Consider the following 24,603-nt stretch of genomic DNA (forward strand, 5'->3'; position numbering starts at 1 on the left):
ATTTTTAATTATCTAAATGTAATCATATAGCATAGGAGAGATGCATTTAAAATATCAAATTTTAATAAAAAGGATAACATACGTTGCACTTTGTTTTTTATGCCTAAGGTATGGCTGAGGCTTATTGGAGACTGTTAAAGAAGCATTGGAGCCAGCAATGGTCATGAGAAGAATGTTGTCTAATATCGACAGGGTCAGAGATGGTGAATGATATGCTTGATTGTTGAAAAGACCAGTAAGTATTATTTTATTTGTTTTCACCTCAATGGAAAATGCAACAATGCATAAGTGAATACAATCTTCATTTTCCATTAAGTATTTCAGTAGGTCACCTAGGATGAGGAAACGAAGTTGATCAGTTTATCCACAAAAGAGGTCATCTACAACATATGTTGGGGAAAGGAACAAATAATTTTACTTGGTTCTCATCCCTTTAAATTTTCTCATAATAATTATTTCAAACATTTGCCATTCTCCTCAAGCACTCTATTCCATCATTAAATTACAAGCTCTCTCACTTCATAGCCTATAACCTAGATTCCTACTTCACTGAGAAAACACAGGCACATGGTATAGACTTCCTTATCTATCTCAAAGAGATCCATAAGTATTTCCACTTGTAGATTTTATTGCTTAAGGCAAAAAATCTTTCCTCTGTGAAAATAAAAGTGTGGATTAAAAAAATAAAAAGTCACCTGTTTGAAAGTATAGATATCTAAAAATACAATCAACATTTGGGAACTAAGCCCCTAGAAGGAATATAAATGCATTGAAGCGAGCCAAAAATTCCATACCCTTTTTTCCTTTAAGGCATTTTAGATTTATAAATGACAGAATGCATTGGTAAATCTTCAAGCTTTCAGTGCGGCCCCTGAGGGCTATTCCATAATAGTAAGAGTGAGTAACATTATATCAGTTCTTATAAAAATTTCCACCCAGTCTCAAATTACTTAAATCATTGATTAGATTTAGATCTTCCCTTAACCTCACTATCTTTCAGAAGCTAAATTACATCTCCTCTGGAGAAGACAATCTCCAGTAGAGTCATATCATTTTCATGTACAATATTTGGCATTCAATTAAAAATTACTAAGTATAATAAAAAAACAGAACCAAGAAAAAGCACAGATAATAGAACTAGATCCACATATAAACTAAGTATTAGAGACAGAAAATTTATCAGAGAACTGGAGTCCACAGAAAGAATCAAATATTGATGTTAGAATTGAAAAAACACATCAATTAAAATTAAGAATTCAACATATATAGGGGCACCTGGGTGGCTTAGTCGGTTAAGCGTCTAACTTTGGCTCAGGTCTTGATCTTATGGTTTGAGTTTGAGCCCTGCATCAAGCTCTGTGCTAACAGCCCAGAGCCTGGGCTCTGCTTCAGACTCTGTGTCTCCATCTCTATCTGCCCCTTTCCACCCCCCCCCCATCAAAAATAAATAAACATTAAAAAGTTAAAAAAAATTCAACATATAACTCATAGCAGGTTGGATACAAATAAAGAGTTGACAGGAAACTGGAAGACAGGTTGATTAGAAAATACCCAGCTAAAAGCACAGTGAGAAAGAGAATGGGAAACAAGACAAGACATAAATTACCAATATTAGAAATGACACAGGGGAAATCAATACAGATCCTACAGATGTCAAAATGGTAATAAAGGAATACTGTGAACAACTTTACACACAAAATTTGACAATTTAGATGAAACAGAATACTTCCTCTAAATGGATAAACTACAACAATTCTCCCAATGTGATATAGGTCATTCAAATAATTGTAATTATTAAGGAAATTTAACTCATAAATTAAAAATTCCTCCCAAAAGAAATCTCTAGGTCTAGATGTTTTCACTGGAAATTCCTACCAAATGTTTAAGGACGAATCAACACTAATTATACACAATGTCTTTCAGAAAATATAGAAGGGAGTATTTTTGAATTCTTTTTATCAAGTTAGTATTGCTCTAATAGAAGAAAGACAGCACTAAAAAAAAAAAAGGAAAATTACAGACAAATATTCTTCACAAATATAATGAAACACCCCTTAACAAAATATTAGCAATAAAATTTAGCATGAAAATAATTGCAACTCTGATCACGTGGGGTCTATTCCAGGGATCCAAGGCTGGTTCAACATTTAAAACTCAGTCAATGTTATCCACCATATTTTAGTCTGAAGAAAAATCATTAATAATCATATCGATCTATGCAGAAAAAACATCTGACAAAACTCAGTAATCAGTCATGAAAATACTCTGAAAAAGAAAGTTATAGAGCTGAACTTCCTCACTTTTATATAGAACATCTAGAAAATCTCTATAGCTAAAATTATACTTTTGATGAAAGACTGCCTACTATCCCCCTAAAACCGGGAACAAAGGAAAGAATGCCCACTCTCACCACTCTGATCCAACACTGTGCTAGAGGTTCTACCCAGGGCAGTAAAGCATAAATAGTAAATAAAAGATATGCAGATCATAAAAGAAGAAATAAAACTGCTTTCATTTGCAGGTGACATGATTGTCTATATAGAAAATCCAAAGGAATTCACACACAAAAATTTGAAACTAATGCATGAATTCATCAAGTTTGCAAGATACAAAATAACGTACAAAAATCAATTGTTTTCTATACAATAGAATAAACATATAGACACCAAAACTAAAAATACAATACCATTTATATTTGCTAAAGAAATGAAATGTTTAGGTGTAAATTCAACAAAATACATACAGGACATGTACGATGTAAAGTATGCAACACTGATGAAAGAAAAAAGTTCTTCATGGAATTCTAAATAAATCAGTTATGTTCATGGATGGACTATCTAACACAGTAAAGATGTCACTTCTCCCCAAATTCAGACACAGATTTAATTAAATCTTGTCAAAATTCCAAAAATTTATTTTTGTATTTATGGACAAGCTTATTCTAACATTTAAATGGAGGGGCATCAGGGTGGCTCTGAAGTCAGCTAAGTGTCTGTCTTCAGCTCAGGTCATGATCTCATGGTTCATGAGTTTGAGCCCTGCATTAGGCTCTGTGCTGACAGCTCAGAGCCTGGACCCTGCTTTAGATTCTGTGTCCTCCTCTCTCTCTCTGCCCCTCCCCTGCTTGCATTTTGTTTCTCTCTCTCTCAAAATGAACAAACATTAAAAAAATTTAAAAAATATTTAAATGGAAACAAAGGAACTAAGAAACTTTAGATAATAAGAAAAAAGTGGGAGGAATCAGCCTACCACATATCAAACGTAATAGTGATGAAGGAAGAGATACACAGGTTGATGGAATAGAAAAGGGAGCCCCCAAATAGGCTCACATGCACCCAAATGATTTTTGATAAATGTGTGAAAAATTAAATGGATATCATAGTTTAACAAATGTTATTGAAGCACTTGGACATCTACAAGTACAAAATTTATCCTTGACCCACATCTCACATGTATTAAGGTCAATGCCAAATGAATCATGACTTTAGATGTAAAGTGTAAAACTAAAAATTTCAGAAAACTATAAACATTTAAGATAAAATTTTCAGGATCTAGGGCTAGGCAATGAGTTTTTAAATTATTTTTTAAACATAATTTATGGCCAAATTGGCTAACATACAGTGTGTAAAGTGTGCTCTTGGTTTTTGGGGTAGATTCCTGTGGTTCATCGCTTACATACAATACCCAGTACTCATCCCAACAAGTGCCCTCCTCAATAGGCAATGAGTTTTAGACTTGACACCAAATACACAATCCATAAGAAAATGAATATGTGGGACTTCATCCAAATAAAAAACTTTTATCCTGCAGAACCCATTAATATAATGAAAAGATAATAAACAGTACGAGAAAGAATATATAACTAACTCTCAAAACAACAGTAAAAAACAAAACAAAACACTATCCACTTAGAAAATGAGCAAAACTGGGGCGCCTGGGTGGCGCAGTCGGTTAAGCGTCCGACTTCAGCCAGGTCACGATCTCGCGGTCCGTGAGTTCGAGCCCCGCGTCAGGCTCTGGGCTGATGGCTCGGAGCCTGGAGCCTGTTTCCGATTCTGTGTCTCCCTCTCTCTCTGCCCCTCCCCCGTTCATGCTCTGTCTCTCTCTGTCCCAAAAATAAATTAAAAAAACGTTGAAAAAAAAAAGAAAATGAGCAAAACACTTAAACACACATTTCACTGAACATGATACACAGATGTCAACAAGCATAAGAAAGGATGTCAAAGGCAAATTAAAACAACAATGAGAATCTTAAGGTTTGCCTCCCTCTCTGTTTTTATCTCCTTTTTCTTTCCCTTCCCCTATGTTCATCTGTTTTGTTTCTTAATTTCCACATATGAGTGAACTACGATATCTGTCTTTCTCTGATCGACTTGTATTTCACTTAGCATAATACATTCTAGTTCCATCCATGTTGTTTCAAATGGTCTTAAATACAGAGAACAAATAGAGGGTTGCTGGAGGAGAGGTGGGTGGAGGAAGGGGTAAATGGGTGATGGGAATCAGGGAGGGCACTTGTGATGAGCACTGGGTATTGTATGTAAGTGATGAATTACTAAATTCTACTCCTGAAACCAATACTACACTATATGTTAACTAACCTGAAATAAAAAAACATAATGAAATACCACAACACATCTATCAGAATGGCTAAAATAAACATAAAAATAGTGACAACACAAATGCTGGGGAAGATGAGAGGAACTGGATCACTCATTCATTTTTGGTGGGAATGTAAAAAGATACGGCCATCCTGAAAAACAGTTTTGTAGTTTCTTCAAAAAACAAACATGCAACCATCATGAGTCAACAATTAAAATTAAAATCCTAGGCATTTATCCCATAGAACTTAAGATGTAGGTTCACACAAAAATATGTACACAAAGTTTCATAACAGCTTTATTCATAAAAGACAAAAACTGGGGGGGGGGGGGAGGGCGGGGAACGAGGTGTCCTTCAATGGGTGAACAGTTAAACAAACTGTTTAACTACATCCCCATGATGGAACAGCTCATAACATATGATGGAATGAACTATGGAGAGACACCACACCAGAGAATTATGCTGAGTGAAATGCCAATCCCAGAAGTTTACATATTATATGATTCCATTTTTATGTCTCGAAATGATTAAGCTATACAAGTGGAGAACAGATTAGTGATTGCCAGGGTAGATAGGGAATGAAGAGAGCAGCAGGAATGATCCTTGTGGTGATGGAATGTTCTGTATCAATGTCAATATCCTGGTGGGGATATTGTACTATAGTTTTGCAAAGATGTTACCCTTGGTACACAGAATCTCCCAGTATTATTTTGCACAACACTAAAATGACAATTATCTCAAAACAAAAAGTTAAAGTATCAAATTCAGTGCTAATGATTCTTATTCTCCTCCACTTCTAAAGGGAAAACAAAATCTACTTTAGTCCTCTTCAGAGATCTTTCAAACCTATCTTTCTTTCTTTCCTTCTTAACCTCTCTTGCCTGGATTATCACAATTGTATCCTAGCTGACTTCATTGACATTGGATCCCTCCCCTTTCGAATCATTCCCTCACATTTAATTCAGTATGATAAGATTATATTTAATTATATGCTCATTATGTGCCAGGAATTGGGTTAGGTTCTAGAGATATAAAAGAAGTTCTGGCCTCTCCACAATTAGTTTCAGAGGCACATGAAAAATGCGCTATTGTAATTCAGTGAGATAAATTCCATAAAAGAGGCATTCATCTAAATTGTGGAAGAAGAGGAAATGTAAACTGTTGTTTGGTAGGGCAGATGGCATTTTTCAGTTATTATAAGCTCATATCCTTTCTAAAGCACATACTCACTTATTTTGTGGTTCTGCTTAAAAAGTTAGCAGTGATTTCCCCAGTGTTAATGTGTATACTATTTGAGAAGAAAGTTAGAGAGGAGAAATTATCTAGAAACAATTTCCTTGTTAGTAAACATTTTCTTATAGTTTGGGGAAAAAAGAGAGCAAGTTCTCACTCTACCTTTACCCTAAAATTTTCAGTTAAAAAAGGCATGCAGTTTGGAATAGAGAGAAACCATGTAAAATTAGTAGAGTTCACTTATAAAAGGTTCTGTGTCTAAGCTAATGAGAGTACAAGATAGAAAAGTACATGTAAGGTTCTTAAAAAACAAAGTAGGACTGGCTAAGCCTAAACATTATCTCTCTACGACTTGATAATTTCTAGCTAATGAACTTTAAAATAATAACACTAAATTGAGAATGCTTATCAGTGGGGCTACTGTATTATTCTATTGTATTTTTCAGTCTTATTATCAATATAATAAAGCATATTTAATCATTTTACTTTTTTAATGTAAGCAGTATGTCATAATTTTTTATTTATTTATGTATTTATTCATTTATTTTTGTTTTTTTTTTTAATTTTTTTTTCAGCGTTTATTTATTTTTGGGACAGAGAGAGACAGAGCATGAACGGGCGAGGGGCAGAGAGAGAGGGAGACACAGAATCAGAAACAGGCTCCAGGCTCTGAGCCATCAGCCCAGAGCCCGACGCGGGGCTCGAACTCCCGGACCGTGAGATTGTGACCTGGTTGAAGTCGGATGCTTAACCGACTGCGCCACCCAGGCGCCCCAGTATGTCATAATTTTTTAAAAATAATGATTTTATTCTTTATCCTCTGTCCTTATTGTATGACCTTGGTTAACAAAGGCTTACCTACTATTTGTAGTGGAGGAAGAATAGGGATGATTATTCGTAGTCAGCCAACCTATTACTTGTAGGTTGTAGAATCAGTATCAGTATGATGTTTATAAAGAACAATTAACATTTCTGAAATGCATTTTTACAACAGAACCTCAATGACAGAAAAAAAAGAACCATACAAGCTTGCCAAAACTTCAGGCTATTTGCTAACTCAAGAACACTTCATCAGATCACAGTTAAAAAAAAAAAAAAGTGCAGTCTCTGGGAGGAAACGATGACTTAAGAGAACAAACAGACTTTATGGTCAGAGAGGTAATGCAGTGCAGTGAGTGGTTAAGTTTGCAGATGTCAGCAGAACAGATTAAAGTCTCTATTTATTACATGCCTGATACGGGGCAAATTACTGCTTCCTTAAATGCCAGTACCCTTCATTTAACTGATGTTATGAATAAAAATATCTACTATAGGGTGCCTGGGTGGCTCAGCTGGTTAAGCGTCTGACTTGAGCTCAGGTCATGATCTCACAGTTCATGGGCTCGAGTCCTGCTTTGGACTCTGTGATGACAGCTCAGAGCCTAGAGCCTGGAGCCTGCTTTGGATTCATTGTCCCCCTCCCTCTCTGCCTCTCCCACAGTCGCACTTTGCCTGTCTTTCAAAAATAAGTAAACATTAAAAAAAACATTAAAAAAATAAATCAGGGTGATTGCTCAGATTAAATAACATGCAGGTAAAGTGCTTAGCTGAGTTCTTGTCAAAACCAAGGGCTCAGTAAATGTAAACTATTATTGCTAGTATCTTAAAAACAAATGTATTCAGAGGAACTAGCCCATTAAGTCTTTAGTTACACTGTAGCCAAATATACCATTAAGACCTTCTTTGCAAATCATACAACCAGATCTTCATCTAAGAGCAGTCTTTTTTTACTTAAAGAGTCTTACCTTGCACTTCCTTAAGTGTGTGTTTGTCAGACTCTAGCATACTCCTAAGATGTTTTAGGAAAATCAGGGTCAAATTAGAATTCCCAGAAATAGATAAAGGCACTATAGTTTGACCATATTGATTCAAATCCATTTGTCTGGCCTTTACATCATTATTATGTAAAAAATTTTCAGCCTTTGAGAGAAAAGTAAAGGAACCTAGAAGTGCCAGCATCTGTAGCAAAATCAATTTCCAATTCCTCCAACTGAACAGTGCCCTCTTTATGAACATGGCACAGAACTGCTGGTGGTAGAGGGAATACTAAAGAAGGAGAAAAAAAACACCGTGTTACAATATTCATGGACCCAAACAGATCATTCATGATGACATTCATTAAGATGAATGAACACTCTGGAATTTTATAGAAGACACATAAAATTTACCTACATAAATACTTAGAATCTAAGCATTGTGTGATACTACCTGAGAGTTTGATCAGTCTTTTCTTTATAAGGCAGGGGTCAACAAACTATGACCTATTTTTGTAAACCAAATTTTCCTGGAACACAGCTATACCCATTCATTTCTGTATTGTCTATGGTTGCTTTTTTGGAGTGACTGCAAGAGAGACCAAGTGGGCAACCTGCCTCAAATATCTATTATCCCTTTCTGCAAGTTTGCTAGCCACTGTTGTAAGGTATTAAATATGGTGTTTAAGGTCTGGATTTTCATATAACACACTTAAAATCTCAACAGGATGATTTTACCCAGACTCCTGACAGTCAAAATACAAACAAATAAACAAACAAACAAACAAACAAACAGGTTCCTTATAGAAGGAAGAGATAATTAGAAGAAGAAGCAAGGAAATGCTGAGCAACTCACTTCCCATGGGAAGGGACTTCCCATGCTGAGGATCGCACTGATTAAGGAAAGATACCTTATGCAGTATGAATACCCACAGCAAAAACTTAAAACACTGGGCATGCTTGATTACTAAAAACCATGCTCTTTCCAGTTCTCTTTAGCTTCAGTGAACTACCAAATTTCCGGGTTAGCAATTTGAGAGAAAAGAAAAGAATCTAAGACAGAAAAAAGAACTAAGGAATAGCAATGGTGAGAGTGACCTTTATCTAGACCTCATCACTTCTGCACTGGGAAATTAATTAGTTCGTGGTACAGACTGCTCCCTAACTGGTGGGGTGCAGTGGCTAAGAATGCCACACCATCTTTGTTCAAGTAGTAAAAGAAGATGTACCTCTTGTGCACCAATCAAATAAATATTCATAAGGTTTCTTAGCAAAGGTGCTTACCCCAGTATTAAACATAATAGCAGGACTTTCGTTCATGGTGGAACAGTGTGCTCTCTCATTGCTTGACATATTCCTATTCTGGTTCTTAACTGAGACTTCACTCATCACAGAGGGAGGTGGAGTTTGGGTAGCTGGGATATCTACTTGTGAATCTTCCATATTATTGACTCTGCATAAAAATAGAACACAGCATTTAATTTCAATTCTATCCCATGTCTTATTTGAAGAATGTGAGTCACAACATTCAACTCAGAAGCCTCCTTGGTTTGCTTATTGACTTGGCAGGGGGCATTATATGGAGGCAACAGGGTAACTCGGGTAGAGTAGTGGTTCCCAAACACCAGTCACAGGACTGCTGCGAGACATAGTAAATCTAGGAAAACTAGTGCAAGGTATTGAATGCTTCATTAGGTTGAACTGATTCAAGTTAAAGATTAACATCTTAGTCATATTTTGAGTATATCAAAATATCTGCTCCTATTTTGAAATGATGGCAGTATTTTTTCAGTGTTGCTGTAAAACAAATCATGTCAGTTCCCTCCTCCTCGCACCTCTTAAATTTCTAATGTGTGACTCTGAGCCTGGTGAGTGTACAGAAGGGACCAAGATATGGTCCTCCCCCCACCCCCTGGCCATGGTTTTTATTTTCCCTATGTATCCTTGCTCACCTAAAAAATACTTCTTCCATGGTAGTAACAGAGGCACCAAAGCTAGCAATGCCTAACTCATACCGTCTCTTTTCCAGATCAGTAAACAGAGCTTCAAAGCTAGAATAAGAATTAGAATAAAAGTAAGAAGGGGAAGGGAAATGGGGAAGGGGAGGAGTAAATGTTAGCACCAAATCAGAAGATTTTCCTACTTATATATTTTTATTTTGAACTGATTTCCCCCCAGCAGTGGGGAAAATGTAGCTCATTCTTCACTTCAATACTTACAATGGAACCCACAGACTGCTGCAGCAAATTGTTTCCCATTCTACTTAATTCTTGAAAACACGTAATTCTGGTCTTCTAAAACTACAAAAAGACTATATATGCTAATGACTCTAGGGCACATGAGTTAATTTATCATGCACATATACAGGCTATGGTTCTTATTCAGTAAGTTTAAAAAAAGGGCGGCGCCTGGGTAGCTCAGTCAGTTGATGTCTGACTCTTGGTTTTGGCTGAGGTCATAATTCCAGGGTTGTGGGATTGAGCCTGGCACCAGGCTCCACACTGACAGCACGGAGCCTGCTTGGGATTCTCCCTCTCCCTCTCTCTCTGCCCCTTCCTCACTCATGCACTCTCTTACTGGAAATAAACTTAAAAAAAAAAAAAACAACAAAAAAAAAAAACCCATATTCCAATTAGCAGGGAAAAAGTCACTCAAAATAGAAAATGGAGTAGGTATAGTAAAAATTATATGCAGAGAAGAACATACAGTTTCAGTAATCAAGAAAAGCCATGGAAATTGAGCCAGATGCAATGTAGAGACATCAAGAGTGGGTTTAAAAGAATTATTTTAATGTTTATTTTTATTTTTGAGAGAGGGGGAGAGAGAAAGGCAGGGGCAGAGAGAGAGGGAGACATAGAATCTGAAGCAGGCTCCAGGCTCTGAGCTGTCAGCGCAGAGCCCAACATGGGGCTCGAACTCACGAACCTCAAGATCATGACCTAGGCCAAAGTCAGAAGCTTAACCAACTGAGCCACCCAGGTGCCCCAGAGACATCAAGAGTTTTAAAGAATAGTTTTCCTGGGAAGATTTTACAGTACTTCATGTTTAAAAGATGATCTTTTCCAAAACCCTCCAGGTCTCAAAACCATGGTATATATTCCCAATGAGGAGCAAGTGAAGTGTTTGCCCCTCTCAGTGTTGGAGGAACTCAAAATTCACTCTTTTGGAAGATAAAAATTTCCTCCATATTTAAACTTAAATTGTTTTCCATTCAATACATCTAGTTTTGCACATTGGTTCTAAACTTACACCCTTAGTTATATAGAACATGTATAATCTACCTACATGACAGCCTTCACATGTTTTAAGTCCATTTCTTCTGGGTGCTTCTTCATTCCTAGTGCTTGACTTTTCAGCTAGGATTCACACATTTTCTTTTTTTTCTTTAATTTTAGTTAAGAAATTAATATGTATGCATCATAAAATATTTAGAGATGAATTATAAAAATATAAACATCATCACAATACCAGGCCCCAAAGACACCGACTGTTAATACACTATAATTTGGCATATTTATTTGTTTTTGTTTGCTTTGACTTTATACAATACATCACAAAATTAAACTTGTATAATGCTTTAAATGCACAAATATAGCACTAACTGGAGACAAATACCCATTAACAGTTTAACAAATAAATTATGGTATGATATGATACAATAACATCTAAGTAAAATGTAGATTTTTCCTCAGTTATCTTAAAAATAGGAAATCCTAAAAGTCCTACCATAAACAGCTGACCAAAGATTCAGATAAACAAAACAAGATTCAGAACACTATTATGATAGGATTTCATTTCTGTAAAACTAATTATTATTATTGTATCTATGTCAGTATATGTATGCAATGTACAATATATTGTATTCATGTCAGTATATGCATGTAATGATCCTGAGAAATATACACAGAAATTTTCCCAGTGATTATGGGAGACATTCACTTTCTATTTCATACACTTCAGAACTAAATAAGCTTTTTGATTCTGTAGCTGAGCAAACTTTAGGCTCCTTAGTGATAATCAGTAAAGAAAAAAGATAATAGGTAAAAAAAATTATTGTATGAGCCAATCATAATGTGAAGAACATGTATTTTTCTCATTATATAAGTTTTATTATGTATAATATATAAAATAGTATATATTTAACAAATATAATTATATACATTCTATATATTATACTTGAGATAAATACAAAAAATATAAAAAAGAAATAAAAGTGACCATCTTGAGTATAGCTGTTTTTCTTATATGTCTTCTTATTTATTATATACAATATACAATACATGTTATCTATAATACACATAAATATATATTTAATAAGTATATAGATAAAATTATAAAGATAATATATAGTCTACTTAAGAGGAGAATACAGAAAAATATAAAAACAGAAAAAATGTGACCATCTAGAGTATACTACTGTTGACATTTGATGTATTCTACCCATTACGAAGTTTTTTTCATTACATATGTTTTTAAATTTTTTTTTTCAACGTTTATTTATTTTTGGGACAGAGAGAGACAGAGCATGAACGGGGGAGGGGCAGAGAGAGAGGGAGACACAGAATCGGAAACAGGCTCCAGGCTCTGAGCCATCAGCCCAGAGCCTGACGCGGGGCTCGAACTCACGGACCGCGAGATCGTGACCTGGCTGAAGACGGACGCTTAACCGACTGCGCCACCCAGGCGCCCCAATGTGATAAGTTTAAAGAAGTGGTTTGCCTTTATGTCTCCTTCAAGAGAGACTGTGCATTTCACATAGATCACAAATGTCACAATGGGCCAAAGCACTCATCTGGCTCCCAACTTTACTGAATGAGTCAACCACCATGCATCTCTGAGGTTACATATCTAGAATTTTATTTCTAATTCTCCATGGTATTTCATTCTCTTATTCCAGAAGATGACTAGAATTTTAGTTCCATTCTGGTGCCTGATCACACTATACCATGCTGCTGATTCTCAAGAACTTTCAGATTTACTAGAAAAGGGGGCATTAAAGTCCTTCATATTCTTCTTGAATATGACAAGTGGATTTACTTTAGGAAATACTACATCAACTACTTACTTGTATATTACAAGAAGATAAAAATATCATACTCTGAAAGTCTCTGATAAGTACGCTTAGTTTCCATTTCCTTTTATTAGGATGGTTGTCTTAGGTAAAGTTATTATTCTTTGTGATTCCCTTTGATGAAAAACTTGCCTAGCTAGTGTAGTCAAACTGCCTATTTACTCGAAGTTCTTGTCACCTTGACTTCAAGAGCCACCACTAAATTTTTATCTCATTATATTTATATTTCCATTCACTTCACTCACCAGACAAGTTTTACTCTACCAATACCATCCATTATAGCCAATTAAAACCAGGAATCTATAGCCAAAACAGCATCCTTCTTTTCAGTGCAAGTGATAGCAATGACTGGAGTTTTGGTTTGTTAAATAAACTCTATTTGCTATGCCTGAAGAAACCAGAAAAAGCAATAATAACATCCGGTTATCTAAACATCAATCATTTTACATTCTTTGGACTCATACCTGTGTGTATACTCTTTGGGTAGAAGAAAAGATATTTCATTATTAACATTCTTCTCCAAAGTGGCTTCTGGTATATGATACTGAATAAATTTTAAGATTTCTTCAACATTGCAGTGAGCTTCCTTCACCATGACCGTGTGGTATCCCACACCTGAGAAAATCCATTTAGAAGAATGAATAAAACAATTTTGTATTTCCAATATTCTTGTGAGACCACACTTGGCTTTCCATGGTTTGTGTGAGGTAGAAGATAAGGCATGCTAATCATATGATTACAAGTCTAAGAAATCTAGTAAATACTTCTTTTGTAATTTCATTAATTTTCTTAGGGACTGAGAAACAGAGATAGGGAAAAATCTCTGTTACATAGTCTCTTGTTCTACTGACAATAAAATCTGAGAAAACAAGGTTAATATTCATTAAACAGATATACATTTGGTGCCTATTATATGTAAGGGGGTAAATTAATCAGATACAAGTCCTTTCTTTCAGAGATCTGAGAAACCTTTCCAAAGTAGTCTCCACCTCCACTACCTGCACTGCCCTAGGCTCTCTAAGGTGCGGCTGGGGGGTGGGGGGTGGGGGAAGGGTAAGGCAGTAAAAACAAACAAAGAAACAAACACACAAATGAACAAAAATGCCGTCAGGGCTCTTCAGAACTTTGTGAAAACATTGCAGTGGTACTCTGATAGCTCAGGACAGGACAAAAAAGCTAAGAAAAATACTTCTGAGGTACATCAGTCCTTTATTACAATGGGCCTTTAAAGGGTAGGAGGAGGGCAGCAGCATAGAGAGAAAACCTTTGAGGTAAAGAAAATAGTTTAGAAATGGAAAGCAAAGAGCATTTGTCAGATCTAAAAGCTGGGAACTGAATTATAGCTTCAAGAGATCCCCATGATCTCATTCATATACAGATCCCATCCTCTGCTGAGAGCAAAATCCTGATCCTATTACTAACACACTTGAAGACAGTGATAAAGAGAATCTAAATAAAGGTGTAATACATCCCAATATTCGCTCAAATACAGGTTATATTAACTCAGTCATCCATAAGCGTGGCCTAATAGACCAGGGTATACCATTTACTGAGGATAATTATCAATTACTTTAGTCTGCACTATTATTTTATTCACAAATTTAATTATAAAAATGAAAAAAACATGCAAGGAAACTAGAAAATATAACACTAAATGGAATGGAAAAAATCAAGAGAAGCAGACACAGAAATGTTTCCAATAAGAAAACATATATATCCAGAATATGGCTCTATTAAATGGGGATCTATATAACTTACCTGACAGAGAATTTAAAATAACATGATAAAGATGCTCACCAAGGTCAGGATACCAATGCATGAACAAAGTGAGAATTTCAACAAAGAAACAGAAAGCTTAAGAAGTACTGAAAAGAGGCTCGGAGGAGGAGACAAGATGGCGAAACAGCATGGAAGTTTTTTGTGTGTCTCGCATCCATGAAATACAGCCAGACCAACACTAAACAATCCTACACACTTAGAAAACTGATTGGAGGATTAACACAACAATCTGCACAGCCTGAACCACAGAAATCAGCTGTACGCAGCACGGAGAGGTGAATTTGGGGAATGAGAAGCCGTGGAGGGTAGGGAGCTGCTTTTGCTGGCAGAGAGAGGGTGGAGACTGGGGAGGGGGGCAGAATACGGGAAAATCACCCCTCCCCAAAAGCAGCTGGAGAGAAAGTGGAAAATTGGAAACAGCCGCAGGGACTAAACTAAAAAGGAGAAAGGAGAAAGGAGAAGGTTTAAATTCCATTAGCATTGTAAACAAAGGGAGGGCAAAGGCTGCAACTCCTCAGCTCGATACCTGGTGGTGCTCTGGTGGAAGGGTGAATCCCCAGGAACAGAGTGGGGTCTAGGAAGTTCTCGAGCCACACAGGGAAAAGTGGTTCCACTACTGGAAGGACATTTGGTAGAGACTGTTCAAGCCACCTGGTCCCAGCAGATCCCAGAAAACAGTCACATTCACTGGTGCTGGAACAAGGTTGTTAAGTGTGAAGCCTGGTGCCAGATGTGTGTTGTGATTTTCCATAATCCCTGAAATGCTGCTGCTACACTATCTCTCAAACTTTTTCTGGGGCAGGCTGGCACCTGGCTGCAGTCTCAGGACACCGGCAGCAGCAGGGTCCAGCAAGTGTTCCTAGGTGCAGCCGACATTCGGCCATTGCTCATTCGGCCACTGCTCGGTGAGACCCTCCTGCAGAGGGGCGGAACAGGTCAAAGCCGCAGTCCTTCAGAAGTAAGGGGCTGGGGAAAACAGCTGCATCTGAGACAAAACTCAGGAGAGAGGTACTGCCTGGGGCCTGGTCACAGAGAGTGAAAAAGCAGGGAGTGGATGAAAGCTGAAGATAGAGGACGGGTGCATGATTGCTGATCTGGGAGAACAGACTGGGTAGCCGGGTGGTGCCATTTTCACCACTCCCAGGCATGTGCATACGCACCTATGAGCACCGCAACAATCCACCCCAGTAGGCTTGCAGTGCCTTCTAGGAGAGTGCAGCTGTTACACTGAGCCTGGGCCAACTTTGCTCTTCAAGAACACAAGTCTATCCACCAGCTTAGTTTATGGACTATAAAGTGCTACAGAGACTGATTTCTAGGGGAAAACAAAGTAATTTCAGCCCTACTTCAATATGTTAGCAGGTTCATCTATTCAATTTTCTTTCTTTTTTTTCTTTTTCTCTTTTGCACTTCTTTTTCTTGAATACAGAAAGAGAAAAAATTCATTTTTATTTTTAATTTTTATTAAAAATATTTTCCTTTAATTTTTATTACTATATTTTTTACTTTTCTGTAAATTTTTTCAAATTCTATTTTACCCCCATCATCTCATTTTAGTCTACTTCAGTGTATTTTTTTCAAATTCTCAAATGATTTCCTTTTTTTTCTGCTCTGACCTTTTTTTCTCTAATCTGTCAAACCACTTTCAACAGCCAGACCAAAACACACCAAGGATCTAGCATCATCTATTTTATTTTTTTGTGTGTGTGTTTTTAATTTTTAATTTTAATATTTTTTTAATTTTAATTTTTTATTTTCAATTTTTCTACCTCATTAATTCCTTTTCTCCCTTCAAAATGACAAAACAAAGGAATTCACCCCAAAAGAAAGGGCACAAAGAAACGACAGCCAGGGATTTAACCAACACAGACACAAGCAAGATGTCTGAACCAGGATTTAGAATCACGATAATAAGAATACTAGGTGGGGTCAAAAATAGATTAGAATCCCTTTCTGCAGAGATAAAAGAAGTAAAAAATATCCAGAATGAAATTGAAAATGCTATAACTGAGCGGCAACCATGGATGGATGCAGCAGCGGCAAGGATGGATGAGGCAGAACAGAGAATCAGTGATATAGAGGACAAACTTATAGAGAATAATGAAACAGAAAAAAAAAGAGGGAGATTAAGGCAAAAGAGCATGATTTAAGAATTACAGAAATCAGTGACTCCTTAAAAAGGAACAAAATCAGAATCATAGGGGTCCCAGAAGAGGAGAGAGAAATAGGGGTAGAAGGGTTATGTGAGCAAATCACAGCAGAAAACTTTCCTAACCTGGGGAAAGACACAGACATCAAAATCCAGGAAGCACAGAGAACCCCCATTAGATTCAACAAAAATCAATCATCAACAAGGCATATCGTAGTCAAATTCACAAAATAATCAGGCAAGGAGAGAATCGTGAAAGCAGCAAGGGAAAAAAAGTCCCTAACCTACAAGGGAAGACAGATCAGGTTTGTGGCAGACCTATCCACAGAAACTTGGCAGGCCAGAAAGGAGTGGCAGGATATATTCAATGTGCTGAAACAGAAAAATATGCAGCCAAGAATTCTTTATCCAACAAGGCTGTCATTCAAAATAGAAAGAGAGAGAGAAAAAGTTTCTCAGACAAACAAAAACTAAAGGAGTTTGTGACCACTAAACCAGCCCTGCAAGAAATTTTAAGGGGGACTCTCTGAGGGGAGAAAAGACGAAAATATACATATAAAAATAAATAAATACCAAAAGCAACAAAGATTAGAAAGGACCAGAAAACACCACCAGAAACTCCAACTCTACAAGCATCAAAATGGCAATAAATTCATATCTTTAATTACTCACTCTAAATGTCAGTGGACTCAAGGCTCCAATCAAAAGACACAGGATAACAGAATGGATAAGAAAACAAGATCCATCTATATGCTGTTTACAAGAGACCCACTTTAGACCTAAAGACACCTTCGGATTGAAAATAAGGGATGGAGAACCATCTATCATGCTAATGGTCAACAAAAGAAAGCCGGAGTAGCTATACTTGTATCAAACAATCTAGACTTTAAAATAAAGACTGTATCAAGACAAGCAGAAGGGCATTATATCATAATCATGGGGTCTATCCACCAAGAAGACCTAACAGTTGCAAACATTTATGCACAAAATGTGACAGCACCCAAATATATAAATCAATTAATCACAAACATAAAGAAACTCATCAATAGTAATACCATAATAGTAGGAGATTTCAACACCCCACTCTGAGCAATGGACAGATCATCTAATAAAAAAATCAACAAGGAAACAATGGCTTTGAATGAAACACTGGACCAGATGAACTTAACAGATATATTCAGAACATTTCATCTTGAAGCAGCAGAATATACATTCTTCTCCAGTGCACATGGAATGTTCTCCAGAATAGACCATATACTGGGACAAAAATCAGCCCTAAGTAAGTACAAAAAGATCGAGATCATACCATGCATATTTTCAGACCACAATGCTATGAAACTCAAAATCAACCACAAGAAAAAGTTTGGAAAGGTAACAAATACTTGGAGACTGAAGAACACCTACTAAAGAATGAATGGGCTAACCAAGCTGTTAAAGAGCAAATTAAAAAGTATATAGAAGTCAATGAAAATGATAACACCACAACCCAAAACCTCTGGGACGCAGCAAAGGTGGTCATAAGAGGAAAGTATATAGCAATCCAGGCCTTTCTAAAGAAGAAAGGGGATCTCAGATACACAACCTAACCTTACACCTTAAGAATCTGGAAAAAGAACAGCAAATAAAACCCCAAACCAGCAGAAGACAGGAAATAATAAAGTTTAGAGCAGAAATTAATGCTATCAAAACTAAAAACACAGCAGAACATATTAATGAAACCAGAACCTGGTTCTTTGAAAGAATTAACAAAATTGATAAAACAGTAGCCAGTTTGATCAAAAGAAAAAGGAAAGGCTCCAAATAAATAAAATCAAGAATGAGAGAGGAGAGATCACAACCAACACAACAGAAATAAAAACAATAATAAGAGAATATTATGAGCAATTATATGCCAACAAAACAGGCAATCTGGAAGAAATGGACAAATTCCTAGAAACATATACACTACCAAAAGTGAAACAGGAAGAAATAGAAAATTTGAACAGACCCATAACCAGTAAGGAAATCGAATTAGTAATCAAAAATCTGCCAAAAAATGACCCAGGGCCAGATGGCTTTCCAAGGGAATTCTACCAAACATTTAAGGAAGAGTTAACACCTATTCTCTTGAAGCTGTTCCAAAAAATAGAACGGAAGGAAAACTTCCAAACTCTTTCTATGAAGGCAGCATTACCCTGATTCCAAAACCAGACAGAGACCCCCACTAAAAAGGAGAACTATAGACCAGCTTCCCAGATGAACATGGACACAAAAATCCTCAACAAGACATTAGCCAACCAGATCCAACAATACATTAAAAAAATTATTCACCACGACCAAGTGGGATTTATAACTGGGATGTAGGGCTGGTTCAATATCCACAAAACAATTAACGTGATTGATCACATCAATAAAAGAAAGGACAAGAACCATATGATCCTCTCAATAGATGCAGAGAAAGCATTTGATAAAATACAGCATCCTTTCTTGATAAAAGCCCTCAAGAAAGTAGGGATAAAAGGAGCATACCTCGAGATCATAAAAGCTATATATGAATGACCCAATGCTAATATCATCCTCAATGGGGAAAAAATGAGAGCTTTCCCCCTAAGGTCAGGAACAAGACAGGGATGTCCACTCTCACCACTGTTACTCAACATAGTATTGGAAGTCTTAGCCTCTGCAATCAGACAACACAAAGAAATAAAAGGCATCCAAATCGGCCAGGAGGAGATCAAACTTTCACTCTTCGCAGATGACATGATACTCTCTATGGAAAACCCAAAAGATTCCACCAAAAAACTGCTAGAAATGATCCATGAATTCAGCAAGGTTGCAGGATATCAACACACAGAAATTGACTGCATTCTTATACAGCAACTATGAAGCGACAGAAATATCAAGGAATCGATCCTATTCACAGTTGTACAAAAAACCATAAAATACCTAGGAATAAATCTAACCAAAGAGGTGAAAAAAACTATACACTGAAAACTATAGAAAGCTTATGAAAGAAATTGAAGAAGACACAAAAAAATGGAAAAATATTCCATGTTTCTGGATAGGAGGAACAAATATTGCTAAAATGTCAATACTACCCAAAGCAATCTACATATTCAATGTAATCCCTATCAAAGTAACACCAGCATTCTTCACAGAGATAGAACAAATAATCCTAAAATTTATTTGGGACCAGAAAATACCCTGAATAATCAAAGTGATCTTGAAAAAGAAAACCAAAGCAGGAGGCATCACAGTCCCAGACTTCAAGCTATACTACAAAGCTGTAATCATCAAGACAGTAAGGTATTGGCACAAAACAGACACTCAGATAAATGGAACAGAATAAAGAACCCAGAAATGGACCCACAAATGTATGGCTAACTAATCTTTGACGAAGCAGGAAAGACTATCCAATGGAATAAAGACAGTGTCTTCAGCAAGTGGTGCTGGGAAAACTGGACAGTGACATGCAGAAGAATGAACCTGGACCACTTTTTTACACCAGACACAAAAATAAACTCAACATGCATGAAAGACCTAAATGTAAGACAGGAAACCATCAAAATCCTCGAGGAAAAATCAGGCAAAAACCTCTTTGATCTTGGCCGAAGCAACTTCTTACTCAACACATCTCCAGAGACAAGGGAAACAAAAGCAAAAATGAACTACTGGGACCTCATCAAAATAAAATATTCTGCACAGCGAAGGAAACAATCAGCAAAACTAAAAGGCAACTGACAGAATGGGAGAAGATATTTGCAAGTGACATATCAGATAAAGGGTTAGTATCCAAAATCTACAAAGAACTTATCAAACTCAACACCCAAAAAACAAATAATCCAGTGATGAAATGGGCAAAAGACATGAATAGACACTTCTCCAAAAAGACATCCAGATGGCCAACCAACACATGAAAAAATGCTCAACATCACTCATCATCAGGGAAATATAAATCAAAACCACCATGAGATACCACCTCAGACCTGTCAGAATTGCTAAGGTTAACAATTCAAGCAACAACAGATGTTGGTGAGGATGCAGAGAAAGAGGATCTCTTTTGCATTGTTGGTGGGAATGCAAGCTGGTGCAGCCACTCTGGAAAACAGTATGGAGGTTCCTCAAAAACTAAAAATAGAACTACCCTACGACCCAGCAATCACACTACTGGGCATTTATCCACGGGATACAGGTGTGCTGTGTCGAAGGGACACATGCACCCCCATGCTTATGGCAGCACTATCAACAATAGCCAAAGTATGGAAAGAACACAAATGTCCATCATGGATGAATGGATAAAGAAGATGTGCTGTGTGTATACACACACACACACACACACACACACACACACACACACACACAATGGAGTATTACTCGGCAATCAAAAAGAATGAAACCTTGCCAATTGCAACTATGTGGATGGAACTAGAGGGTATTATGCTAAGCAAAATTAGTCAGAGAAAGACAAATATCATATGGATTCACTCATATGAGGACTTTAAGACAAAGAACAGATGAACATAAGGGAAGGGAAGCAAAAACAATATAAAAACAGGGAGGGGGACAAAACATTAGAGACTTTCAAATATGAAGAACAAACAGAGGGCTACTGGAGGGGTTGTGGGAGGGGAGGATGGGCTAAATGGGTAAGGGGCATTAAGGAATCTACTCCTGAAATCATTGTTTCACTATATGCTAACTAATTTGGATGTAAATTAAAAAAAAAAAAGAAGTACCAAAAAGTTGCAGAGCTGAAGAATACAGTAACTGAATTGAAAAATTCATTAGACAGGTTCAAAAGTGGACTACATAAAGTGGACAAAAGGATGGGTGACCTCAAAGTCAAGTCATTAATTGGCCAAGTGAATTAATTAGTCAAGTGAATAATTTCACTCAGAGGAACAAAAGAAAACAAAAAAGTGGGGCGCCTGGGTGGCGCAGTCGGTTAAGCATCCGACTTCAGCCAGGTCATGATCTCGCGGTCCGGGAGTTCGAGCCCCGCGTCAGGCTCTGGGCTGATGGCTCAGAGCCTGGAGCCTGTTTCCGATTCTGTGTCTCCCTCTCTCTCTGCCCCTCCCTCGTTCATGCTCTGTCTCTCTCTGTCCGAAAAATAAATAAAAACGTTAAAAAAACATTAAAAAAAAAAAAAGAAAACAAAAAAGAATGAAAAAAAGTAAATAAAGCCCAAGAGACTTATGGAATATCACTAAGTAGAGCAATAAATGCAATATAAGAGTCCCATATGGGGAGAAAGTGGGGAGAGTTAGAAAGTTTATTCAAAGAAATAATGGCTGAAAACTTCCGAACCAAGGAAAAAAAATGGACATTCTGGGTCACAAATGCAAAAGATCTATACTAGATGAATCCAAAGAAATCTACAATAAAACACATTATAATCCAATAGTAAAAAGTCAAAGACAAAGAGAGGGTTTTGAAAAGCAAGTTGTCACATACAAGGGAACACACATGAGACTATTAGCTGATTTTTCAGCAGAAACCTGAAAAGATGGCTAGAAGGGAATGATGAGATATATTCAAAGTACTGAAAGAAAAAATTACCAAGAATACTATACATGGCAAAGTGTCTTTCAAAAATTAAGGAGAAAGATTTTACTAGACAAACAAAAGCTAAGAGAGTTTACTACCACTATATCTGCATTATAAGAAATGCTAAAGGGAGTTATTCAAATTGAAAAGAAAGGATGATTTAAAGAAAAGGAAAGAAAGGACAGTAAACAGTAATACAAAGTCATATGAAAGTATAAATCTCACAGGTAGTGTTAAATATACAGACAAATACAGAATAATTTATATTGTATGGGTAATACAATATAATAATTTATAATAATTTATACAATAATTATACAATAAACACAATTTATACAATAAATACAATAATTTATATTGTAATGGGTAAATTACTTAAAGAAACTTGTTTTTAATCTTTCTTTATTTTGAGAGAGAGACAGAGTGTGAGCAGGGGTGGAGCTGAGGGGAGGGAAACACAGAATCAGAAGCAGGCTCCAGGCACTGAGCTATCAGCACAGAGCCCAACGCGGGGCTCAAACTCACGAATCGTGAGATCATGACTGAGCCGAAGTTGGATGCTTAACTGACTGACCCACCCAGGCACCCCTAAATTACTTTTAATTCTACTATAAAAGTTAGAAGATAAAAGCATTAAACACTATAAATAAAAAGTGTTATATTTTTACTAAAAAGTATAACTGAATAATAAGATACACAATACACAACACAAATAGATATAAATCTGATATCAATAACTAAAGTTTTATGAGGGGAGTAAAGAAAACAGTTTTTTATATTCAAAGGAGGTTAAGTTGTTATCAGCTTATAATATACTGTTATATTTTATGTACGTCCCATGATAACCACAAAGAAAATATGCCTAGAAATTACACAAAAGAAAAAGAAAGAAATCAAAACATATCAATACAAAAATTAGTAAAAAGGAAAGGAAGACAGCAAGAGATGAAAAGGACATAAGAACTTCAAGGCAAATGGGACATGATTAACAATAGTACTTCCTTATCAAAATCTGTGTTAAATAAAAACTGATTAAACTCTCCAATCAAAAGACAGAGTAACTAAATACATTAAAAAAAGATCCACTCCTACAAGAGAACACTGAGTTAAAAGCCTCTTGACATAGGTCTTGGCAATTAATTTTTTTGGATATGAAGTCAAAAGCACAGGAAACAAAATAAAAGATAGAGTAGTTTGACTACACCAAACTAAAAAGATTCTGAGAAGCAAAGGAAACAATCAACAAAATGGAAAGGCTACATACAGAATAAAGGAAAATGTTTGCAAACCAAAAATTTCTAGAAGAAAATACAGGCAGTAATCTGACATTGACTGTAGAAACATTTTTCTAGACAGGTCTCTGACAAGGAAAACAAAAGCAAAATTAAATTATTGAGATTACACCCAAACAAGCTTTTGCACAGGGAAGGAAACCATCAACAAAACAAAAACACAGCACATTGATTGGGAGAAGTTATTTGCAAATGATAACCAATAAGGGGTTAATATCCATGATATATACATATGTATATATACGTATATATATGTACATATACATATGTACATATATAGTTTTTATATATATAAATTATGCAACTCAACTCCAAAAAACAAATAATCCAATTAAAAAACAGACATTTCTCCAAAGAAGACATACAGATGGCCAACGGACACATGAAAAGATGCTCAACATCACTTATCATCAGGGGAATGCAAATCAAAACCACAAGGAGAATCACCACATGCCTGTCAGAATGGCTAGAATCAGTAACACAAGAAACAACAGGGGATGGTGAGGATGTGGGAAAAAAAGAATCTGTTAGTGGGAATGGAAACTGGGGCTGCCACTGTGGAAAACAGTATGGAGGTTCCTCAAAAAATTAAAAATAGAACTACTATATGATCCAGTAATTCCACTACTGGGTATTTACCCACAGAACACAAAAACATTAATTCAAAAAGATATATGTACCCCTATGTTTCCTGCAGCATTATTTATCACAGCAAAAATATGGAAGCAACCCAAGTGTCCATCCATTGATGAACAGATCAAGAAGATGTGGTAAATATATACAATGGAATATAACTTAGCCATAAAAAAAAAGGCTAAAAAAAGCTAGAGAGGGAAGGAGCCAAACCAGAAGAGACTCTTAAAAACTGAGGATAAACTGAGGGTTGATAGGGAAGGGGAAAGTGGGTGATGGGCACTGAGGAGGGCACCTGTTGGGATGAGCATTGGGTGCTGTATGGAAACCAATTTGACAATAAATCTCATTAAAAAAGTGAAATCTTGCTATTTTTGACAACATGGATAGACCTAGAGAGTGTCATGCTAAGTGAAATAAATCAAAGACAATACCAAATAATTTCCCTTGCATGTAGAATCTACAAAACAAAACAAATAGACAAAACAAAAGTAAGAGAGACTCATAAATATAAGAAAGAAACTG

General features: G+C 36.3%; 1 protein-coding gene across 6 annotated transcripts in view; it reads right to left on the reverse strand.

Annotated features, from left to right (window-relative positions):
* Window positions 1-24,603, reverse strand: part of LOC112853127 (phospholipid-transporting ATPase ABCA3-like) — a 182,119-nt gene that overhangs the window by 48,456 nt on the left and 109,060 nt on the right. For 5 of the 6 annotated variants that reach the window (XM_086692808.1, XM_086692810.1, XM_086692809.1 and 2 more), the window contains 5 exons: window positions 13,164-13,314; window positions 9,581-9,679; window positions 8,913-9,081; window positions 7,620-7,920; window positions 83-332 (listed from right to left, as the gene is read on the reverse strand). In XM_086692808.1, the coding sequence (XP_086548934.1) occupies window positions 83-332; window positions 7,620-7,920; window positions 8,913-9,081; window positions 9,581-9,679; window positions 13,164-13,314 (970 nt within the window). The remainder of the gene's footprint in view (window positions 1-82; window positions 333-7,619; window positions 7,921-8,912; window positions 9,082-9,580; window positions 9,680-13,163; window positions 13,315-24,603) is intronic. The other variant, XM_086692811.1, reaches the window with a different exon arrangement.

The sequence above is a fragment of the Puma concolor genome, chromosome E3 (genome assembly GCF_028749965.1).
Source record: "Puma concolor isolate L17-30 chromosome E3, mPumCon1.1.hap2, whole genome shotgun sequence".
Lineage (NCBI taxonomy): Eukaryota > Metazoa > Chordata > Mammalia > Carnivora > Felidae > Puma > Puma concolor.